Here is a 17,682-nt window from a genome sequence, read left to right as displayed (position 1 = left end):
AAGCGTCGATGAGACCAGAGGAAATGGGGGTGAATGAGAGAATCAATGAATCTGTTTGGTCTGTTGACCCGTTGTGACGTCGATTAGAACAGGATAGAGCAGAGGGAAGAGGTCAAACAGGCTGTGGGAATGTGGAGGCGGATCGATATTAGCCCAGAATATTCGAAAACAAAAATACGGCTGATGACCCAGCGGTAACGCCTTCCAGAACCTATTTCAAGAACAATGAAATCTGATTTTCGAGAATGACGAGAAAAAAACTGCGAAATACTGGTTCTCATTGAGATGAACTGCAAAGACGAATCACCATCGTTCAATGCATATCTACTACGTCTTCCAGAACAATACCGAAACCAGAAAAAAACAGGGAAAATACATGAAAAAGAGCCTTTTTACAAGAAAACCGGTTGTTCTCAGCAGGTGAGAGGTGTCGAAAAGGGGGTCATTCAATCCTCCATACAATTCATAATGACAATAAGTGAGGACTGTTCGATCGAGGAGAGGAAGGGAGGGACAAGACGAAAAATGGCGGGAAAAACCTATTTGAATGGTCTCACTGTGTCATTTGATCTACCTGCACCGGACCGCGCCGCCCCCTATTTGCTCTCAATTCTGATTCAACGCCTGTTCTCACCTACACTAAAATTTGAAACAGGACAAATATAGAACAGTGAAAATGAACAGAAGTCGCGAGAGTCCGATCTATGAGTCATTCATGATTTCGAAATGAGTGAAACACCATGAAACATGGATTACGAAATCGAGAGTCAAAAAGAGAACATGAAATATCCTCTCCCGTCCGGAAAAGACGAATGGAATGAAAAGAAAAGAAGGACAACGAAATGAATGAATATGAGAGCAGGGGTGGACACATTGTGCCAGAGAGGGGATAGCCAAACGACAAGGACACCACAAGAATAGTGGTTGGTCCAGTCCGTCACCCACCATCACCCAACCACCACAACCGCAATGATACACACAGTGGACTGGGCAGCCACCACCACCGAAACGTCCCCCCTTTCGCCTGCAGGCAGCGGCAAATGCGTCTCTCCCGCCTCTCGTAGCGGACGGAAAAAAAGTGGGCGGAGTCTTGGGACTGATGGTGGGGCGGGTTGTATGTGGATGTTTGCATGTGCTGCTGAAGCTACTTGGGGTTATCAATAGACGATTTATTAGATGGAATTTCAGATATTTTCGAGAAATGGAAGAAGAGAAGGGAGAGTTGATGAATAGGTGGCTTTTTTGAAAAATTACTGCGTAAAAGGAATTCTGTGACGGCATCATGAGGACAATCTATGGATTTCACCATGAGAGTAAGAAGGAAAACAAGCTAGGGAAGCTTAGAGCTGATATAGTGAAGAGAACGACAAAGTTCTTATGAGGAAAATTGTCCGGACCATCGTTAGACAAGAATTCGGACTCAACCAATGGCAACGTCCTCATCCCTCATTTCTAAGATATGTTCGTTATTCAGACTTCTCAGACAAGGAAAGACTTCTGGCCTTCTTCCAACGATTTCATACACCTAGAACTTAACTCGTAGAAACCGTGCGAACATAAACTTTGTTATAATCTCGCATCAGAAGTGAATCAAGAAATCCGGCCCATAGCTATATAATAGCTCAAACTTAACTGCGATCAGACGAAAACTCTTTCGACTAGAATTGTAGCCAGAATGTGAGAAAACACCGTGCCAGCGACATTATTATGATATTTTTACACAGCTTGAGTTGCCAAGAAACCAACGCTTGTAGTGAGTTATCGAGATCAATTCATGCAAAATTCGTAAGAAAACCTCGACTAAAAATGCCCTACTTTTTCAACTTGTGACGATAGATTACTGTGACTTTCGACTCCTCCCCTTTCTTTAATCAAACAAAATCTCTGATTTTTCCCCCTTTTTCTTCCAATGACACATTTCTTTGCACTAGGTCAGAAGCTTCTTTTCTCATCAGTAGTACTAGGTAAACAATGAAAAAATCGTAACGGTCACCTGAAGCTTGTTTTCGCAAATTTTTTGGTACGATTTCACATGATTTTTTCTTTCTTTTTCTGTTTTTTTTACCGACAGCGAGTAGTCATGTTTACCGAGTACTCGGCCGAGTTGTGTGCGACGGGGGTCGAAAAATTATTTACGAGGAAAAAATTGAGAATAAATGTTTGAAAACTCAGGTGCAAATGGATTCTTTTGAAGCTTGCGAAATTTCGAAAATTCAGAGTACGCCGGAGCAGTAAACAGAAGTCGTAATACACCTGTCGGAACGCGTGAATAGAGACAGACAGAAGGGAAAAACAGTTGAGAATAACGAACAAATAGGGGGGAAAACAACGAGAATATCACGAATATATTCATGATGTTGACAAGAATGGAGAGGAGATTTTTCAGAAAAATGGACGCGGAAAAGAGAAGAAAAATGGGTGAAAAATGAATATAAAATTCAAAAACAAACAATTGGCGGTGGAAAAAGTTAGCGGTGATTACGGTACGCATACACCGAATGCGCATGCACAACTTTTCAGCTACCGTAGTCCGAAATTAGAAATGAAGGATTTTTAGCCAAAAAGTGCTCCATGGAGCCGAATGATTGTATCTTTGACCCAAAGACTATCTTATCATCAATAATGGAATGGACACAAGTAAAACATGGGAATATGCATAGAAAAAAGATAAGGATAGTGGTTGAGTGACTCACCGATTCGATTCGATAACAGAGAACACAACCAGCCTACACAATGTCAAAATAGATTGGGATTCGATAAAAATATTCACAAAAAAAAGTTTTACGACCTTATTTCTTCCCGGAATAATTTTAAAATTTTGTGTTCACTTTTTGGTGACGCAAAAATAAAAGGGGAAATTGGAAAATTTTTCAGTTGAGAGGCGGATGGTGTCAACAAGGCGAAATTGGGTTTGAAGAGAGAAAAAGAAGATGACTATTTTTGGAATGGGTAATGAAAATTGGAAATGGAAAATGGGGCGGTTCGGTGAGGAAGGGAAGCGGAGAGCAGAAGGTTTTATGAGGAAAATATGGGGATATTGGAATTAAAAGTGTCTCTTTTCTGGCTTAATTAAGAATGGCTCTTCAGAAAATTAAAAGAAAAATGGAAGAAAAAACTAAAAGATGAGACGAGAGTCGAACTCCCGAAGGTAAAACCAAAAAGAGGCGCGCACCCACCTGCGCCACCACAGAGAAACCACGAAGGAACGGGCGTGGGTTGATAAAACCGCGTTACCCTGGAGACTGTCGCCAGACTAACAACAAGGAACTAGCTGATTCTAAAAACAAATCTTTCTGAAAATAAGATTCAATAACACCTCATTAAAGCGTGAACAGAAAAAAACACAAATTTGATCTACGAAACGGACACAAAAAGTAAAGTGCATAAGTACTTGTATCCCTCCGAATGTCAGTGTCAAAAATGCAGAAAATGTAAATGTGACAAATGAAGAATCAAGAATTTCGAGTGGGATTTCTTCATGAATAAGAAATCAGGTTCGAAAAGGAGACATTGATCCTTTCAAAAGAGCATGAAAAGAGTGTATTCAGAAGGTGGAATGGGTGAATTGAGGTGAGATTGGGGTGAAGGGTTTTTCGAATGAAATTTTGAGAGCCATGATGGGGGGAATTGTTTTGGAATGTTTAAACTAAAGTGGTCTCGGTTGCTAACTTCGAACACTGATAGCTGGAAACTGTTTGATATACCTCTCAGATGGAGAGAAGGAGTAGAGGGCTGAAATCTGGAGAGATCGCAGAGAAGCTAGAGTGTCTGAGTTCTTTGCACACTCCCTTTTTTCAACCAATTACCGAAAACCGTAACCATGAAGGTCTTCAACTCACAACTATTTAGAATCGAAAGATTCAAACGACCCTTCATTTTCATAGTTGCTAACTCTTTGATAAAGTTTCTGCTGCTGCAACTGTTTAGAGGTAGCACCTATAAATTCGTTTCAGTTAAATGCCAAACTTTGAAGATCCATATCTCAGAATGCTTGAATTTTAAAAAAAGTTGCCAACTACAAAATTGATCTAGATGAAAATTTTCATATTTTGTTAGTTAACAACTTTTTGATAGCTCTCCAAAGAATAGAGATACACTGGTTTAAAGTTGGCTTCTAATGAGTACGCGCAGCTTCAAATACGTAACTTTAGAGACGCATATCTCAAAACCCAGAAGAGCCGGAAAAAAGTTATCAACTACAAAAATGTAGTCCTAGATTCACAGAATTCAAAATCACGACTATCGGGCTACCTTGAAAATCATGGCGTCACACCAAAGTTCGCCGGCTGCTTATTAGAAGGTGCTGTTAGTGGTGGCAACGCAAAAAAAGAAAATGGTGTTCTTCTCTTCACGTCTCCTCCTTTCTCCACCCAATTACACCACCAAAAACCCATCTTTTCGAGGGGTCACTCATTCCTCCATATTGTCTCGCCACTCTCCTCAATTTACATACTCTCTCTCCCTCTTCTGCCTCCAAGTCAATGTGGTGTGTCCAACCACATTGCAAGAGAGAAGGTCCTTCTTCTTCTCTCCCGGTCTCCACCATAATTATCTGTTCCACATAAGATGGACAGATGGTCGGTAGGAGGAGGGACTGAAGAGAGAGAGGGTTTACAAAGAGATCGGTATCTATATGGACTAAAGTAATCCGATTCGAAGTGAAGGGTGACGCCTACTGGTTAAAAGATTTGGAACTCGAGATAAGAGAAGCATTTTCAAATTTATTGGGGTGAAGAAAAAATGAATCAAGTTTAGACAGGGAGCGAGCGAACATATTGAGTAAAGAATAAGTGTTATTTGCACACGACGATTCCCATATGGAATGACCCACTTCTGCCACGTGTTAGGGTACCACTTGACCTTGGGTGGGGAATAGACTTGGCCTTCAGTACGAAAATTGACATTTTTACCAAAATTATCGCGGCGAGCTTCTTCCAAAAACTCTTGGTTTTCTATAAGCCCTTCCACCTTACAGTTCTGCGTGAGGCGTGGCGCAATGGTTGCGCGCGCTGTCCACGAGGTCAGGGGTTCAAACTTTGCCCCCAACAAATCTTTTTTCGCCAGCTTAGATCCATTAACGAAATGAGGTGGTTGGTTCGCATCCTAATCTAAATATACACAAAATATTTACTATGGTCCAAACACATCGTAGCTAACAACATATGTCCAGAGATGCCTATCGTTGGCTAATCCCTTCTCTCCCTCTACCCCACCCATTATCGCCTTTTCCTCTTCCATTCTCGGAAAAAGAGAGGGATCATCACATTTTGGGAAAACGAGAGGCGCCCATCTCAACACCGGAATAGAATTAGAATTTTCGTGGCGGTGGGTATGTATCTCCCGATAGTGCCCTCATTTTTGATGAAAGGCGAGGAGGCAATTATACCACCCGGGGGCGATAGAAAAAAGAGGGAAATGAAGAGTGATGAAAGAGAAAAGAGGAGAGGAGAAAGGTGTTAATGGAATTGGATGACAAGTTGAAATAGGTTAAGTTAGAAATGAGAAGGAGAGAGACAAGAGGAATCCTCGATTTAGAAAAAAACTAGGGGTTGCTGGAAATCCGTATCGGCTTATCACTTGACGAGTCGCTACGCAGCGAGCATGACGGCGCTCGATGCTGGCTCTGCTTTGAAAGACCATATCTTGCTACATCAAAAAGCTAGAAAAAAGTTTTCAACTAACAAAATGTGCTAAATTCTATACTGATCAGTTTTGTAGTCTGCAACTTTTTTATAGCTTCAATAGATTTTCAGATATGACTGTTCCAAGCCCAGTGGCTGAAATAGTGTAGAAGACTACGTATATCTCATTTCATTGTAAAGCTACAGTGAAGATTTTAACTTAAAAAATGTGTAGAAGAAGGCTTTGAAGAAAATTAGGAGTAAGATTTCAGTTTCCATAAACAGCCAACACCGGGAGACGCAGAGAAGCTAGAGTGTCTGGCTTCTCTGCGTACACTCACTCTCCCTTCTCTCTATTTACCCTTCAAAGAGGTGTATCTCGACAGTCAAAATAGCTATCAAAAAGTTGTCAACTAGTAAAATGTGTAGAATATTATACCAATCATTTTTGTAGTTAACACCTTTTTGATAACTCCGCAAGCTATGAAGTAATGACGTTCTGAAGTTTCACTCTAGTTTCTCTGCGCCTCTTCTCTCTCATCCTCGTTTGGTTACCGTAGTATTGTTTTTTGGTCTTTTCAAAACTATTGCTCATGATAAAAATTTCAATTATCAAATCCAATTATCTTCCTCACCCCACAAATCAACGCACTAAAAGCATTCCATCTGACTGTTTTTCTTATTTTTAGATTCTCGAAATTTCTATCTTCTTCTTCTACTTTTGCCAACAATGAGGAAGAAGAAGCCTACTGTATACACATGGAGAACGAAGAATTGAAAGTTGTTCAGTTGGAATGTGAATACATAGTAGTAACCGTGTAATTCACGCTTTTTTGTGGAAGATGCCGAATGAGAGAAAAGAAGAGAAAAAAGAGGAGAAAAAGTATCCTGGGAACCGAAATAGAAGATGAGAGTGGACACAATAATGCGGTTTTTGAATGGGTCATCAGATTTATGAGTGGAAATGAAGGAGGGAGAAGAGAAGGTAAATAAGTAACGAGGGGAGGAATTGAAAGGTATTAAATCAAAATGATTCATTTGAAAGAGTTTTGAAGGGTATTTTGGAGCAACAGGGAAGAAGAGAGAGAGAGGGAGAGAGCGCAGAGAAGTCATACTGTCTAGCTTCTTTGCGTCTCCCTCCCTCTCGCTACTATGTTAAAAGACGCAGATCTCAACAGCCTGAAGAGCTATCAAAAAATTGTCAATTACCAATATGTAGCTCTGAATTTTTTCTATGTCATATCGTTTGAGCAACTGTGACAATTCCTGACTACTTGACTTCTCAGAGAACTTGATGTCGACCCCACCCGTTTCCCAATCACCTTATTTTCAGTAAAACATTCCTAAAGTTTCTTATTACATTTTCCCTCCCAAGACCTTTATGCTCACTACTCACTTAAGAATCAACATTAAATTTTTGGTCAAAAAGGGTTTACACACTCTCTCCAAAAACTATATAGAACCACTAGCCAAATGTTAATGTCATTACAACAGAGAAGATATACCTGCTGGTCATTTTTCTATTTTGTTAACGATGTTTTTGTTGTAAAGAGTTTGAAATGAGAGAGGGGAGTAAGAGCTTTAGATGAGTTGTGGGTAATTAGTTGAGGGGTCTGAAATTTTGGGGTAGAGGGGTCTAAAAATCTTGGCCAGTTTTTGGGCCGTATCCTTCTGATAGTGAGGTTGACTCATACAAAAATAGATAGTCTTAAAACATGTGCTTTGAGAAAAAAGGCGACTAGATCTGGCGGAGGGGATTTTCGAAATTTGTCAAATTTATACTTTTTGAGTGGATCAAAACTAAATCTTCATTTTTGTAGTTGACAACTTTTTGGTAGCTCTTCTTGGTTTTGAGATATGTGTATTTGAAGATGAGATAGAAGAGAAATGTACAGTCTGACATTTCTGCGTCTCCATCTCTGAATTCTGAAAAACTATCAAAAAGTGATCAACTGATAAGATGTGCAAAATTTCATCCGCAACATTTTTGTAATTGGTCACTTTTTGATAGCTCCTCAGGCTCTTGAGATATACCCCTTTGAACATAGTAGCGAGTGGGAGGGAGACGCAGACAAGCTAGAGTGTCTGACTTCTCTGATCTCTCTTACTCTCTCAATTGTTCAACTTTGAACGCTGATATCTCGCCAGCATGAAAAAATATCAAAAAGTTGTCAACTATAAAAATGTAGCCTGATTTCTGATCTATATGAAAAGTGAAATTTCAGCATATTTCAGCACAATAACGCTTTTCTATCGCTTCACCTTTCTGAAATATGTGGTTCTGAAAATAACTTATTTTCTCTCCATAATGCGATATCTCAAAATGTACAATAGTTATTACAAAATGAAGGATAAAAATCTTAAAATCTGCTATAACTACAGCTATCGTTACTTGAACTAGCCGGTTTCACACAAAAACGCTGTCGATTAGGAAAAAAAGAATTATGAGCAAGAGATCTGTTTCCTTATATATCAGTTGGGGTAATTCGATTGTTTTTTGTTTTCCTACTATTTTTTCTACCTGAGGAAAAACCCACTAAATTGCTTATCATTTCCACCCAGTTCCATTCAAATCAATCCATCAATCGAACACCTTTTCTTCCCCAATGAATGACACATTATTTCTGTTCGAGAGAGAGAGAGAGTTTCCGTTTCCATTAGTCACTTTTCTCTCTCTTCTGTCCCAATGGTCAACGCGTTGTAATACATACTTTCTCTCTCTCTCTCTCCTCAATTCTCTCATGACTAATAACACCTGTGACTCATCGCAAAAATCTACAGAAAAGTGGGGAAGAAGAGATTGGAAGATTTTGGGGGAAAAGAAAACAAAAAATACTTGCTTTTGTTTCGAAAAAAGTAGAGAAATAGGGAAAACAAATGTTTTTGGAGAGTTGACAGAAATATGGGGGATTGTGGAGATACAGATAAGAACGAGAGTCTCGAGAAGTCTCGTCTCGTTTCGTATGTTGGTTCTCGTTGGGTCTCGTCTTGGGAGTCTCAACGAGATGAAGGCTGACAGGATTCTCGATCTTGGAATCTCGAGACCTTGTGGTCTCGAGAAAACGTGACAGTGAGCTAGAAAATTAAATCCGGGTTACTGTAACTCAGGATGAAAAATCTTGGATCCTGGATCCGTATTACTGTAGTTGGATCCTAGAGAGGTACTGTAACTTTGGAATCAGGACGTAAAGGATTACAGTAGTTTAGACGATTCTAGGAGTTACGGTAGCTAAAACATTGAATCCGGGTTACTGTAGCTCGATCCTAGATTCTGTAATTCAGGAATTTCGAATGGAGTCTCGTCCGGTCTCGGATCGGGAGTTTAGAATATTGAGTTCCAGACCGACTCCCGAGACTCCCAAGAATATAGGAAATCCGAATTCTCTCGATTCGTTTCGTCTCCAGCGTTCCTGATTTGTTGCCTGCGATAGTTCAGATTCTGAATGATTCACATTTCTGAATATATCGAGATTCTAGTGTCCTAAGACTCATAAGATGGGACTGGGGGTCTAGGTGGGAATAGGCAAGACGAGACGAAGATAGGGCCGAATCAGAGCGATAAACAAATTTTTGAAACACCCGCAATCTTGAAATACGGATCCGAAAATTTCGGAGACTGGACGAGATGAGACAGCTGACATTTTTTCAGATTCGAGTACCTGAACTTCTACTCACCTTCTCCTTAATTAGTGATCACTGATGCCCCCACTGATAACAAGACTCACTGTCTTTGTCGTGTTCCTTTCCATCAAGAGTATTAGTTTTATCTCAAAAGTTTTATGGCTTTGAAGTGAGGGAAGAGGTGGTGGAAAATGATAAAATGAATGGAGGGAAAACAAATAAACAAGTGATAATAACTGGAACACAAATGATAATTAGGTCAGGTGAAGTGTTGTATTGTAATGAGTTGAAACACGGGAGGGGAGGAAGAACAGAGATTTTGTGAAAGCATATGGGGAACTGTGAACTATTGGAACAATTACAGTACTGTGCAAAAAGATACGAACATTTACCTTTTACAGTTGAAATTGTCAAACTTTGTGAGTGTGTCATGGTAATTCTGATTGTCCCATTAAGTAGATTTTTAATGAATTATTCAGATCAAAAGTAGTACGGATACTCCCTAGAGAGTTATGCTCATTTTAAGGGGACAGCTCAATAATCACTCTATTTTGCCCTGGAATTGGTCGATTTGAAGAAGAAATTACCTTGTCGATGTGTAGCTCTCTAGAGAGTGTCCGTACAAAAAAGTTGTCAACTACAAAAATGAAGCTCTACTTTTGATCTGTATGGTTTATGCATAATTTACACTGTGGGACAATAAGTGATACCGTAACACCCTCTCAAAGATGGTCATTTTCAACTGAAAAAGGAAAAATTGCATATCTTACTACACGGTGATGTAGCTCCCATTAGTTATAGCTATCATTTTTCAAAAATGTCTCCCTTCCGGTTCACTTCGTTTTCACCCAACTCATCTAATAAATTTCAGATTAAATCTCTCTCTCCCCTCCACCCCAATATTAGCTAATCGTTGTCACTTCACCCCCCTGACACCCCATAATTATATCATCTCCCTCTCTCTCTCTCTTACTCTTCTTCATTGTTACCTAATTCCGATACATATCCATTTACTAGTTCATTCATTCGATTCGAGTACTATAACGGCGAGGACTCATACAATGATGACTATACTAAAAAGAGGGAAAAAAAGTAAAGAGACACCGGAAATGGTGCTATTATGATGAGTGAGAAGAGGTGGGGGAGGACGGAATGGATGGGTTTTGTATAGAATATGATTGTATATAAAAAGGAGAAAATGGAAGTGAAAAAGGCGGTTCGAGGAGAAAAAAGAATTGTAAGAAGGGGGGAAAATACAAATAGGAGAAGGGACTGGGGTGTCGGTGGCGCGTTTCAGATTTGACCTATCTACACCGCTTATCGAACTTACAGTAACCATACGACAATCGTATCGGCAAGATGATACAAAGGGACTATGAGCTCTGAATTTTTGAGAAAAATAAAACGAAATAAGTCACCTGACTCGAATTTTCCGTCAACTTTAACATCATCTTATATTGCTTGTTTTCACTAAATACTCGACCAAAATCATGAGAAAAACAGTTTTTATTGGGAAAAGTCTAGAAAACCTTGAGTTTTTGAGATAGATGATTTCAAATAGTTGTTACTGATTCTACGATGGTAACCGCTCTATCTCTGAAACTTGAAATTCTATCAAAAAGGTGTCAATTGCAAAAATGTGCCCCTTAAAATTTCACAAATTTTGTTAGACGCAGAGAAGCTAGAGTGTCTAACTTCTCTGCTCTCTCGTTTCCGAGTAGTTGCAGTTCTAACGCTCATAACTCTTTGGAGAGCAACCGTACAAAATAGTTATTAACTACAAAAATGATATCCTTAAAATTCTCTACAGTTTACTAGTTTAATGCTAATTTCTAGCCATTCAAGTTCGCTAGATATACCCTTTCAAATTTGGAAGCAAGAGAGAGGAGACGCAGACTACTAGACGCCCTAATTTCTCTGCGTCTTTCTCCAGGTAACAATCTTTAAACGCCTATATCTCAAAACCTAGAATAGTTATTGAAGAGTAGTCAACTACAAAAACAAAGAACTAACCTTGATCTACAATTAGTTCAAAACTTTTTTTAAAAATTGACTATATTTTATCCATATAGCAAGCTCCTAAACACAACCGAGCCTATCCATTGTCTCTAAATCCTGAATGCTCTTCTCTCAAAACTTTGTCCAAAACGCGCCCCTCCCCTCATCATCTTCCCCATTTTTCCCTTCAAAATAAATGAGGTTTCGAGAGTGAAAAGTCCCTTCGGAGAGAGACAAAATGTCATATTTCACAGTGAAAAATTCGGTCGTTCCGGTTGAGACACCACATAAATTCTAAGAAAGTGACCCCTTCTCTGTCTTTTGAAGAAAAGAGACGGCTCGTCGAGCAACCACTTAATTGATGTATTTTCTTAGTCACTTGTGGAGGAGAAGAAAAAAGAACGAAAGAACCACTTTTTTGCAGAAAAAGGGATGGAAATGAGGCGATTGTTGAAGAAAAACGGGAGAGAGAAGGTCAAATGAGACGAAAAAAAGGGGATGGCTCCAGAAGCAATATGTACGAGTTTGAGGGTCAAAATTGTAGGGTATTCTGCCTAAAAAAAAGGATTTTCTTCTAATCAGAAAAATGAAAATTCACTTAAAAAAATACCCGCTAGCAAAAGTTTGGAGCATCATATCTCGGATGTCTTTAAAGATATGAAAATGTTTTCAACTGAAAAAATATTCTATAAATATTAAGCTATTTTTTGTCAGTTAACAATTTCTTGATATATCCTTTGGGAACCGAGATATACCGCTGCAAACAGGGGCACCGCTTGGTGCGCCTCTATTACAGGTTTTACGGTATGAGCAGAACGGTTTTAAAGGTAATAGCAATTGAGAAAATAGTAAAAAGTGTACCCTTAATACAGGATTTAATAAGAAATATTGATCTGATTTTTTCTGAAATTTAGACGCGAAGAATTGCCAAAAATCGATATATGTAAAGTGAAAATCTTGTAGAAATAGGCCAACTTTTGAGAACCCATTGCGGGTGTCTCCTATGATAACATGTTACAAAATTTACAATTTTTGAAAATATCAAGTTTTGATCTTCATTTTTGTAGTTGACCACATTGTCCTAGCTCCCATAGATCCTGAGATACTTAACGTTGAAGAGAAGTGACTCTCTGGTGCTTTCTCACTTTAGCTCTTCATCTTCAATGACGCATATCTCAAAAACTAGAAGACCTATCAAAAAGGTGTCAACTACAAAAACTATCTGCAGAAAATTTTACACATTTTTGTAATTAAAAACATTTTGATAACCCTTCCTGTTTTGGAGATATACGTCTTCAAAGGTGATTCAAAATGACAAGAGGGGAAGACGCAAAGAAGCTAGAGAGTCTGACTTCTCTGCGTCTTCTCCCCGACATCAAATCCCGAGAAACTCCGAGTTAGTCTAAAACTTATCTAATAAATGGAGACGAGGAGGAGACACAGAGAAGTCAGACACTCTAGCTTCTCTGCGCCCTCTACTTCTACGTTTCAGCTATTATCTAGGCACATTTCTTATAACTGCGCTCCACCGAAATTCCCTTGAGAAATGTCTCTTTTTCTCTGAGTCTCTTAATTTTGCACACGATTTTCTTTGGTTTCGGTAGAGCGCGATTGTAAGAAGCGTGCCGTGATATAGATAATACATCTCCTCAGAAGCGCGTATCTCAAATACTAGGAGAGCTACCAAAAAGTTGTCAAGTTTTGCTTTCCTGCTTTCCAATTTTGTTCTATTTTCACTGTTTCAATTTGACTCTTCCACCCATCCCAAAACATTGCGAAACCACATAATCAATGCGTTTGGAAGGAGCAGGAGGGGTGGAGCGAAATGAAAATGAGCTGTTGATACGAAAAAAAAAGAACGAAATGAAATGGAAATGAGAATGAAATGAAGAAAAACGAAAGGAGAGAGGAAATGGGATTAGTTGGGAGAGAAAAATGGAAATGACCAAAAGTCGAACAATGTTGCAGTAGTTTGAGGAGATGAGGGACTTGCTACGGAGACCATTGGAAATGCGAATTAATTGGATTACTTAATTACACTAATTAAGTCACTTCTATGTAATTTTAGTAATTTTTCAAAAAAGCCTTTTGAATTCACTGCAATGAAATTTTAATTATTCCCGTGAACTCTTCCTCACCAACATATTCCATCTGACATCTAGGGTTACTCTGCAATTAAATTTTCTGAAAATTTCTTAGTCTGAAATTCTCCATGGCTGCTTACAATAGGAGGCTAGAAAGGTTTGTTCAAATTGGTGAAAAAAATAGAATTGGAGAATCAGCTGCTCAAAATGTATTGTTATTTTTGTAAAAACTTTTTTCGAAGTTTCTTGTTATGAAACATTTCAAATGTATTGTTTTCTTGTAGATCAAATCTAGATCTCCATTTTTGCAGTTGGTCCTTCTTGCTTAGAGCTTTTAGTTTTGGAGATACGCGACTTCAAAGAAAACTATTTAATGAACTTTCATATGAAAAGCTACGCTCTTTGTAAGCCTTTAAATCTCACGAAGTTACAAAGCTATCAAAAAACAGTCAACTACAAAAATAATTATTATAAAATTTTCTATATTTTAGTAGTTAACAACATTTTGATATCTTTTCTAGATTTTGAGATACGTGTCTCCAAAGAGGACTGTTCCGGTGCTCGGCAAAGAGAGAGAGAGACTACAGAGAGGAGACGCAGAGAAGACAGACACTCTAGCTTCTCTTCGTTCTCTCATTTTGTCATTCTATTACTCTTCTACCTGTTATCCTAAAATTGAAGACCCATCCAAATTTCCAGCCGATCTCCCGACCCACTCCGAAGTCCCAATCCAGATCTTCGTTTGTTAAGAAGCAACTCGGTATCTTCAAAGTAAGACCTCTCCACTTTTCTCACCTCAAACAACTCCATACTTTTAGTGATGGGACTCACAGACACACAGACCGAATTATCAATAAATTTATGGAGAGAAAAATGGAAAAAGTGCCGCCCGAAACACATCATTTAGTCAGAAAACAATCAGTTTTCACATTTGTGGATCATGCGAAAGACAAGTCAAAAGAGAAACCGAAACCCACGAATTTCAGGAAGACATTAAAGAAAATAAGGAGTAAGATTTGAGAGAGAGAGAGAGGAGATACGCAGAGAAGCTAGAGTGTCTGACTTCTCTGCGCGCCCTCTATCTCTCTGTTTACCGTCCGGACTTCAAAGGCGTGTATCTCGATAGCCAAAACAGCTATCAAAAAGTTGTCAATTAGTAAAATATGTAAAATTTTATAATGATCACTTTTGTAATTGACAACTTTTTGATAGCTCTTCAAATTCTTGAGATATAGTGTCGCGAAGAATCTGGACTTACAAGTAATTTCAACGTCTCATATCTCAAAAACTATAAGAGAAATCAGATACATAGTTGTCAATTACAAAAACATAGCTCAACAAATTTCAGAATTCAACACAATCATCGCTTTTGTATTCCTCATCCTCTATATTGGAGGAGGAGCCGCTTTGTTCTGGCAAATTGAATCGAAGTCTGATATGAATGTAAGGATATCCCATTAACTTGCAATTCGAAATATCCCATTAATTTTCAGTTCGAGAAATACAAAGAAGAACTGATAGACAAATCGAAGAAACTCTATAAATCACTGGCACCCAGTAAATGCGCTCCATTGCAACCGTCGGACAACGAGGAAAACAACAAATGTCTGAAAAAGATTTATGATTTATTGATGGATTCAAACCCTTCAAAACATATCAGAACATACTTGGATGGCCTAGCTTATGTATTGACTTGTATTACGACTATAGGTAAAGATACGGTGACCTAGGATTCCTGAACTTTCGAATTTCCCCGGCCACGGAGTACAGTATGCCTAAAACCTTTTCCAGGTTACGGTCAGTTAGTTTGTTATACGATAGCCGGGAAAATGGTGACAGTGATCTACGTCATTATTGGAATCGCCCTGACGATTTATGTGCTCCGACACAATGGAAAAATCGCGTTGAAAGTTTGTAATTGGGCGCTAGGAGTAGTGGCGAGGTGTATTCGGATATGGTAAGCACACAAACGCGCTCTACTGAAACTCAACTAGGTGGAGTGCGATGGATCGCGTTTGCCCATTATCTGAAAAAAAAACTACTGATAAGATCAAAAATTTCAAAAAATTCCAGCGGAAACAATAAAGTAAATGTCCGAATGACCGTCACCAAATCGTTCATTCTTCTTTTCGTTTTCTGGATTCTCGGAGCTCTCGGAATCGCCAGTTACGAGAAATTCGTGTTCTGGGATGCCATTTATTTCTCATTCAGCACATTTTCAACAGTAGGATTCGGAGATTTAGTGCCGACGAGTCACGTATCTGGAGCCATCATTTTCACTCTTCATTTCATTGATTTATCACTGCTTTCGATGGTTTTTGTACTTGTTCATGTAAGCGCTCGCAGCGAACTAGAAATTTTCACGCAGCGTCAAAATATCATTTTTCCAGCAAACAATGGAAAATCACTATATGAAAGTTCTGGAACTTTTGGATGAGGGATACCAGAAATATACGACTGAACTGAATACGGGAACCACAACAAACCTACAATCACCGGGCGGTTCGAAACGAAATTTGGATATGATGACGACGGCTAGAGAGAAATCTTAAAAAGAAAAAAAAGATTTTTTAATAGTTTTTTGGTATAATTTAATTCAAAATATCTCTTTGCTCATTTGAATTTTCAATCATCTTTTCTTTTTTTTAATAAAAAATGTTGACTGTTTTCATGAAATTAATGAATGTTTACACAATTTTAATCGAGCGTTGAAGAATTAAAAAAAAAAAAAACAAAAAATTAAAATTTAGGGGTGTCGAGAATTGAACCTTGATCGCTCGTGTGGGCCCATCGCGTTCCCAAAATCTTTGTTTAAAGGTAGACCCGAACCCCCAATGCGCGCCTAACCAACAGATTCGCCACCAGATACGCCAAACAGACGAGAGCCGCGCGCTGCTGCCCCTGGCCGTCATAAACCCGCTGTTCCATCAGAATCTTTTGCTCATCCTCACGTGAAGAAAAGAAAAATTATTGGCGTGACTTTTCTTTTTCCTTTTCTTCAAAAATCAAAAAGTCAAAAAAGTCAAAAAGCAGAATAAAATCTCACGTAAGTGGGACAGCTTGACGTGGAAAGCCTCGTAGATCTGGGGTACTGATAAGGGCGGTGCATAAAAGAAGGGCGGTCGACAGTGGAAACCTCAGTTTGAACTTCGAATCGTTCGCTCGTCTTCCTATCCAGCGCCGTGCCGCAAATCACTGAAATCTTCAACCGAGTTGGGATAAACCATGATCCGCAAGACAACCATTCTCTTCCTGGCTCTCGCTTTGTTGGCCACCGTCGGAGCTGAAGAGTCCACCACTCAAGAGCCCACAGTAGTGTCAAAGGAGAAGACCCCAGAACCTCCAAAGGCCGCCCCGGAAACTGAAGCCCCACCTGCAGCTGATGCTGGATCAAACAGCGACGCAGCAGCACCAGAAGCACCAGCCGATGGAGGAAATGGAACCAGCTCCTCTGCTTTCATGAGCTACGGACTCGGTAAGCCCTTCTATCTTTTCTTTACAAATACTGAAACTAGACAATTCCAGGAGCTTCCGTCGTTCTTCTGGCTGCTCTCTAGACTACAGTATCCATCAACAACGGCATTGCACCTCCAACCTAATACTTGAAATAAAAATGAAGATTTTTTGAAGAACTGTTTTGTTTATGTTTTGGGGTGAATTTTTCAGAGCAGAAATTGCAGGGGTCGCTGTAAGACTGTCGCGAAAACGCTCCTCTGGTTTCGTTTTTCGTATTTTGAATAGAGACAATTCATGTGGATCATGTCGTTGTTATCGTCCTAGCAAATAGCAAAGTTCGAACTTCCCATCGAATTGGTCCACAGGCTTCTTTTAGTATAGGTTGTCGACGGTCAAAAGATTAACTGACTAGGGAATGTTCCAGACTTATTTCAAACTTTCGTATTGGATTCCCTAACATTCGGAACAATATCGAATCTTTTCTTTTCTTCTTCATTCTCCAATTTGGAACGTTTCTTCGTCTTGTAGAATGATATTATGGAAGGACGTGATAACCAACTTTGAGGTTGGAGTAAAGAAATCATGTTTTGTTGAAATAATCAAATTTTATCTGAAGTTTGTACGTCAAATCATTTTTTTAGGTGACAACTTTCTGATATTAGCTCTGCACGCTTCTTACAACCGCGCCCTACCGAAACCGATGAAAATTGTGTGCAAACTTTCTGCTTTTTGGTAGAGCGCAGTTGTAATAACTGTGCCGAGCTAATAACTTTGCGAATTTTCGAATTATGTTTTAAAAAAATAGATTTTACGAGACGAGAGCCGCGTTCATAATTTGTTAATTGAACCTTTGCCCTAACTTTATTTATTATGTTGTCAAAATTCCATGTCGATAATTCTCT

At 39.1% G+C, this 17,682-nt stretch overlaps 3 protein-coding genes across 3 annotated transcripts; 2 read left to right on the top strand and 1 right to left on the bottom strand.

Moving 5' to 3' along the window:
- Positions 1-14,185: 14,185 nt before the first annotated feature.
- GCK72_002730 (uncharacterized protein) lies at positions 14,186-15,876 on the top strand (the record flags this gene model as incomplete). Its single annotated transcript, XM_003112012.2, has 6 exons — positions 14,186-14,333; positions 14,673-14,767; positions 14,818-15,034; positions 15,116-15,281; positions 15,398-15,656; positions 15,715-15,876. 6 exons carry the CDS (start codon positions 14,186-14,188, stop codon positions 15,874-15,876), a joined length of 1,047 nt encoding a protein of 348 aa, XP_003112060.2.
- Positions 15,877-16,494: 618 nt separating this feature from the next.
- GCK72_002729 (uncharacterized protein) lies at positions 16,495-16,785 on the bottom strand (the record flags this gene model as incomplete). The annotated part of the gene is made up of 2 exons (XM_053723565.1): positions 16,495-16,607; positions 16,698-16,785. The coding sequence occupies 2 exons, from the start codon at positions 16,783-16,785 to the stop codon at positions 16,495-16,497; spliced, it is 201 nt and encodes a 66-aa protein (XP_053592210.1).
- On the top strand, positions 16,550-16,881 carry GCK72_002728 (uncharacterized protein; the record flags this gene model as incomplete). The annotated part of the gene is made up of 2 exons (XM_003112080.2): positions 16,550-16,799; positions 16,850-16,881. The coding sequence occupies 2 exons, from the start codon at positions 16,550-16,552 to the stop codon at positions 16,879-16,881; spliced, it is 282 nt and encodes a 93-aa protein (XP_003112128.2).
- Between the last annotated feature and the right edge of the window lie 801 nt (positions 16,882-17,682).

The sequence above is a fragment of the Caenorhabditis remanei genome, chromosome I (assembly GCF_010183535.1).
Source record: "Caenorhabditis remanei strain PX506 chromosome I, whole genome shotgun sequence".
Lineage (NCBI taxonomy): Eukaryota > Metazoa > Nematoda > Chromadorea > Rhabditida > Rhabditidae > Caenorhabditis > Caenorhabditis remanei.
This window is presented reverse-complemented; position numbering and strand designations above follow the sequence as displayed.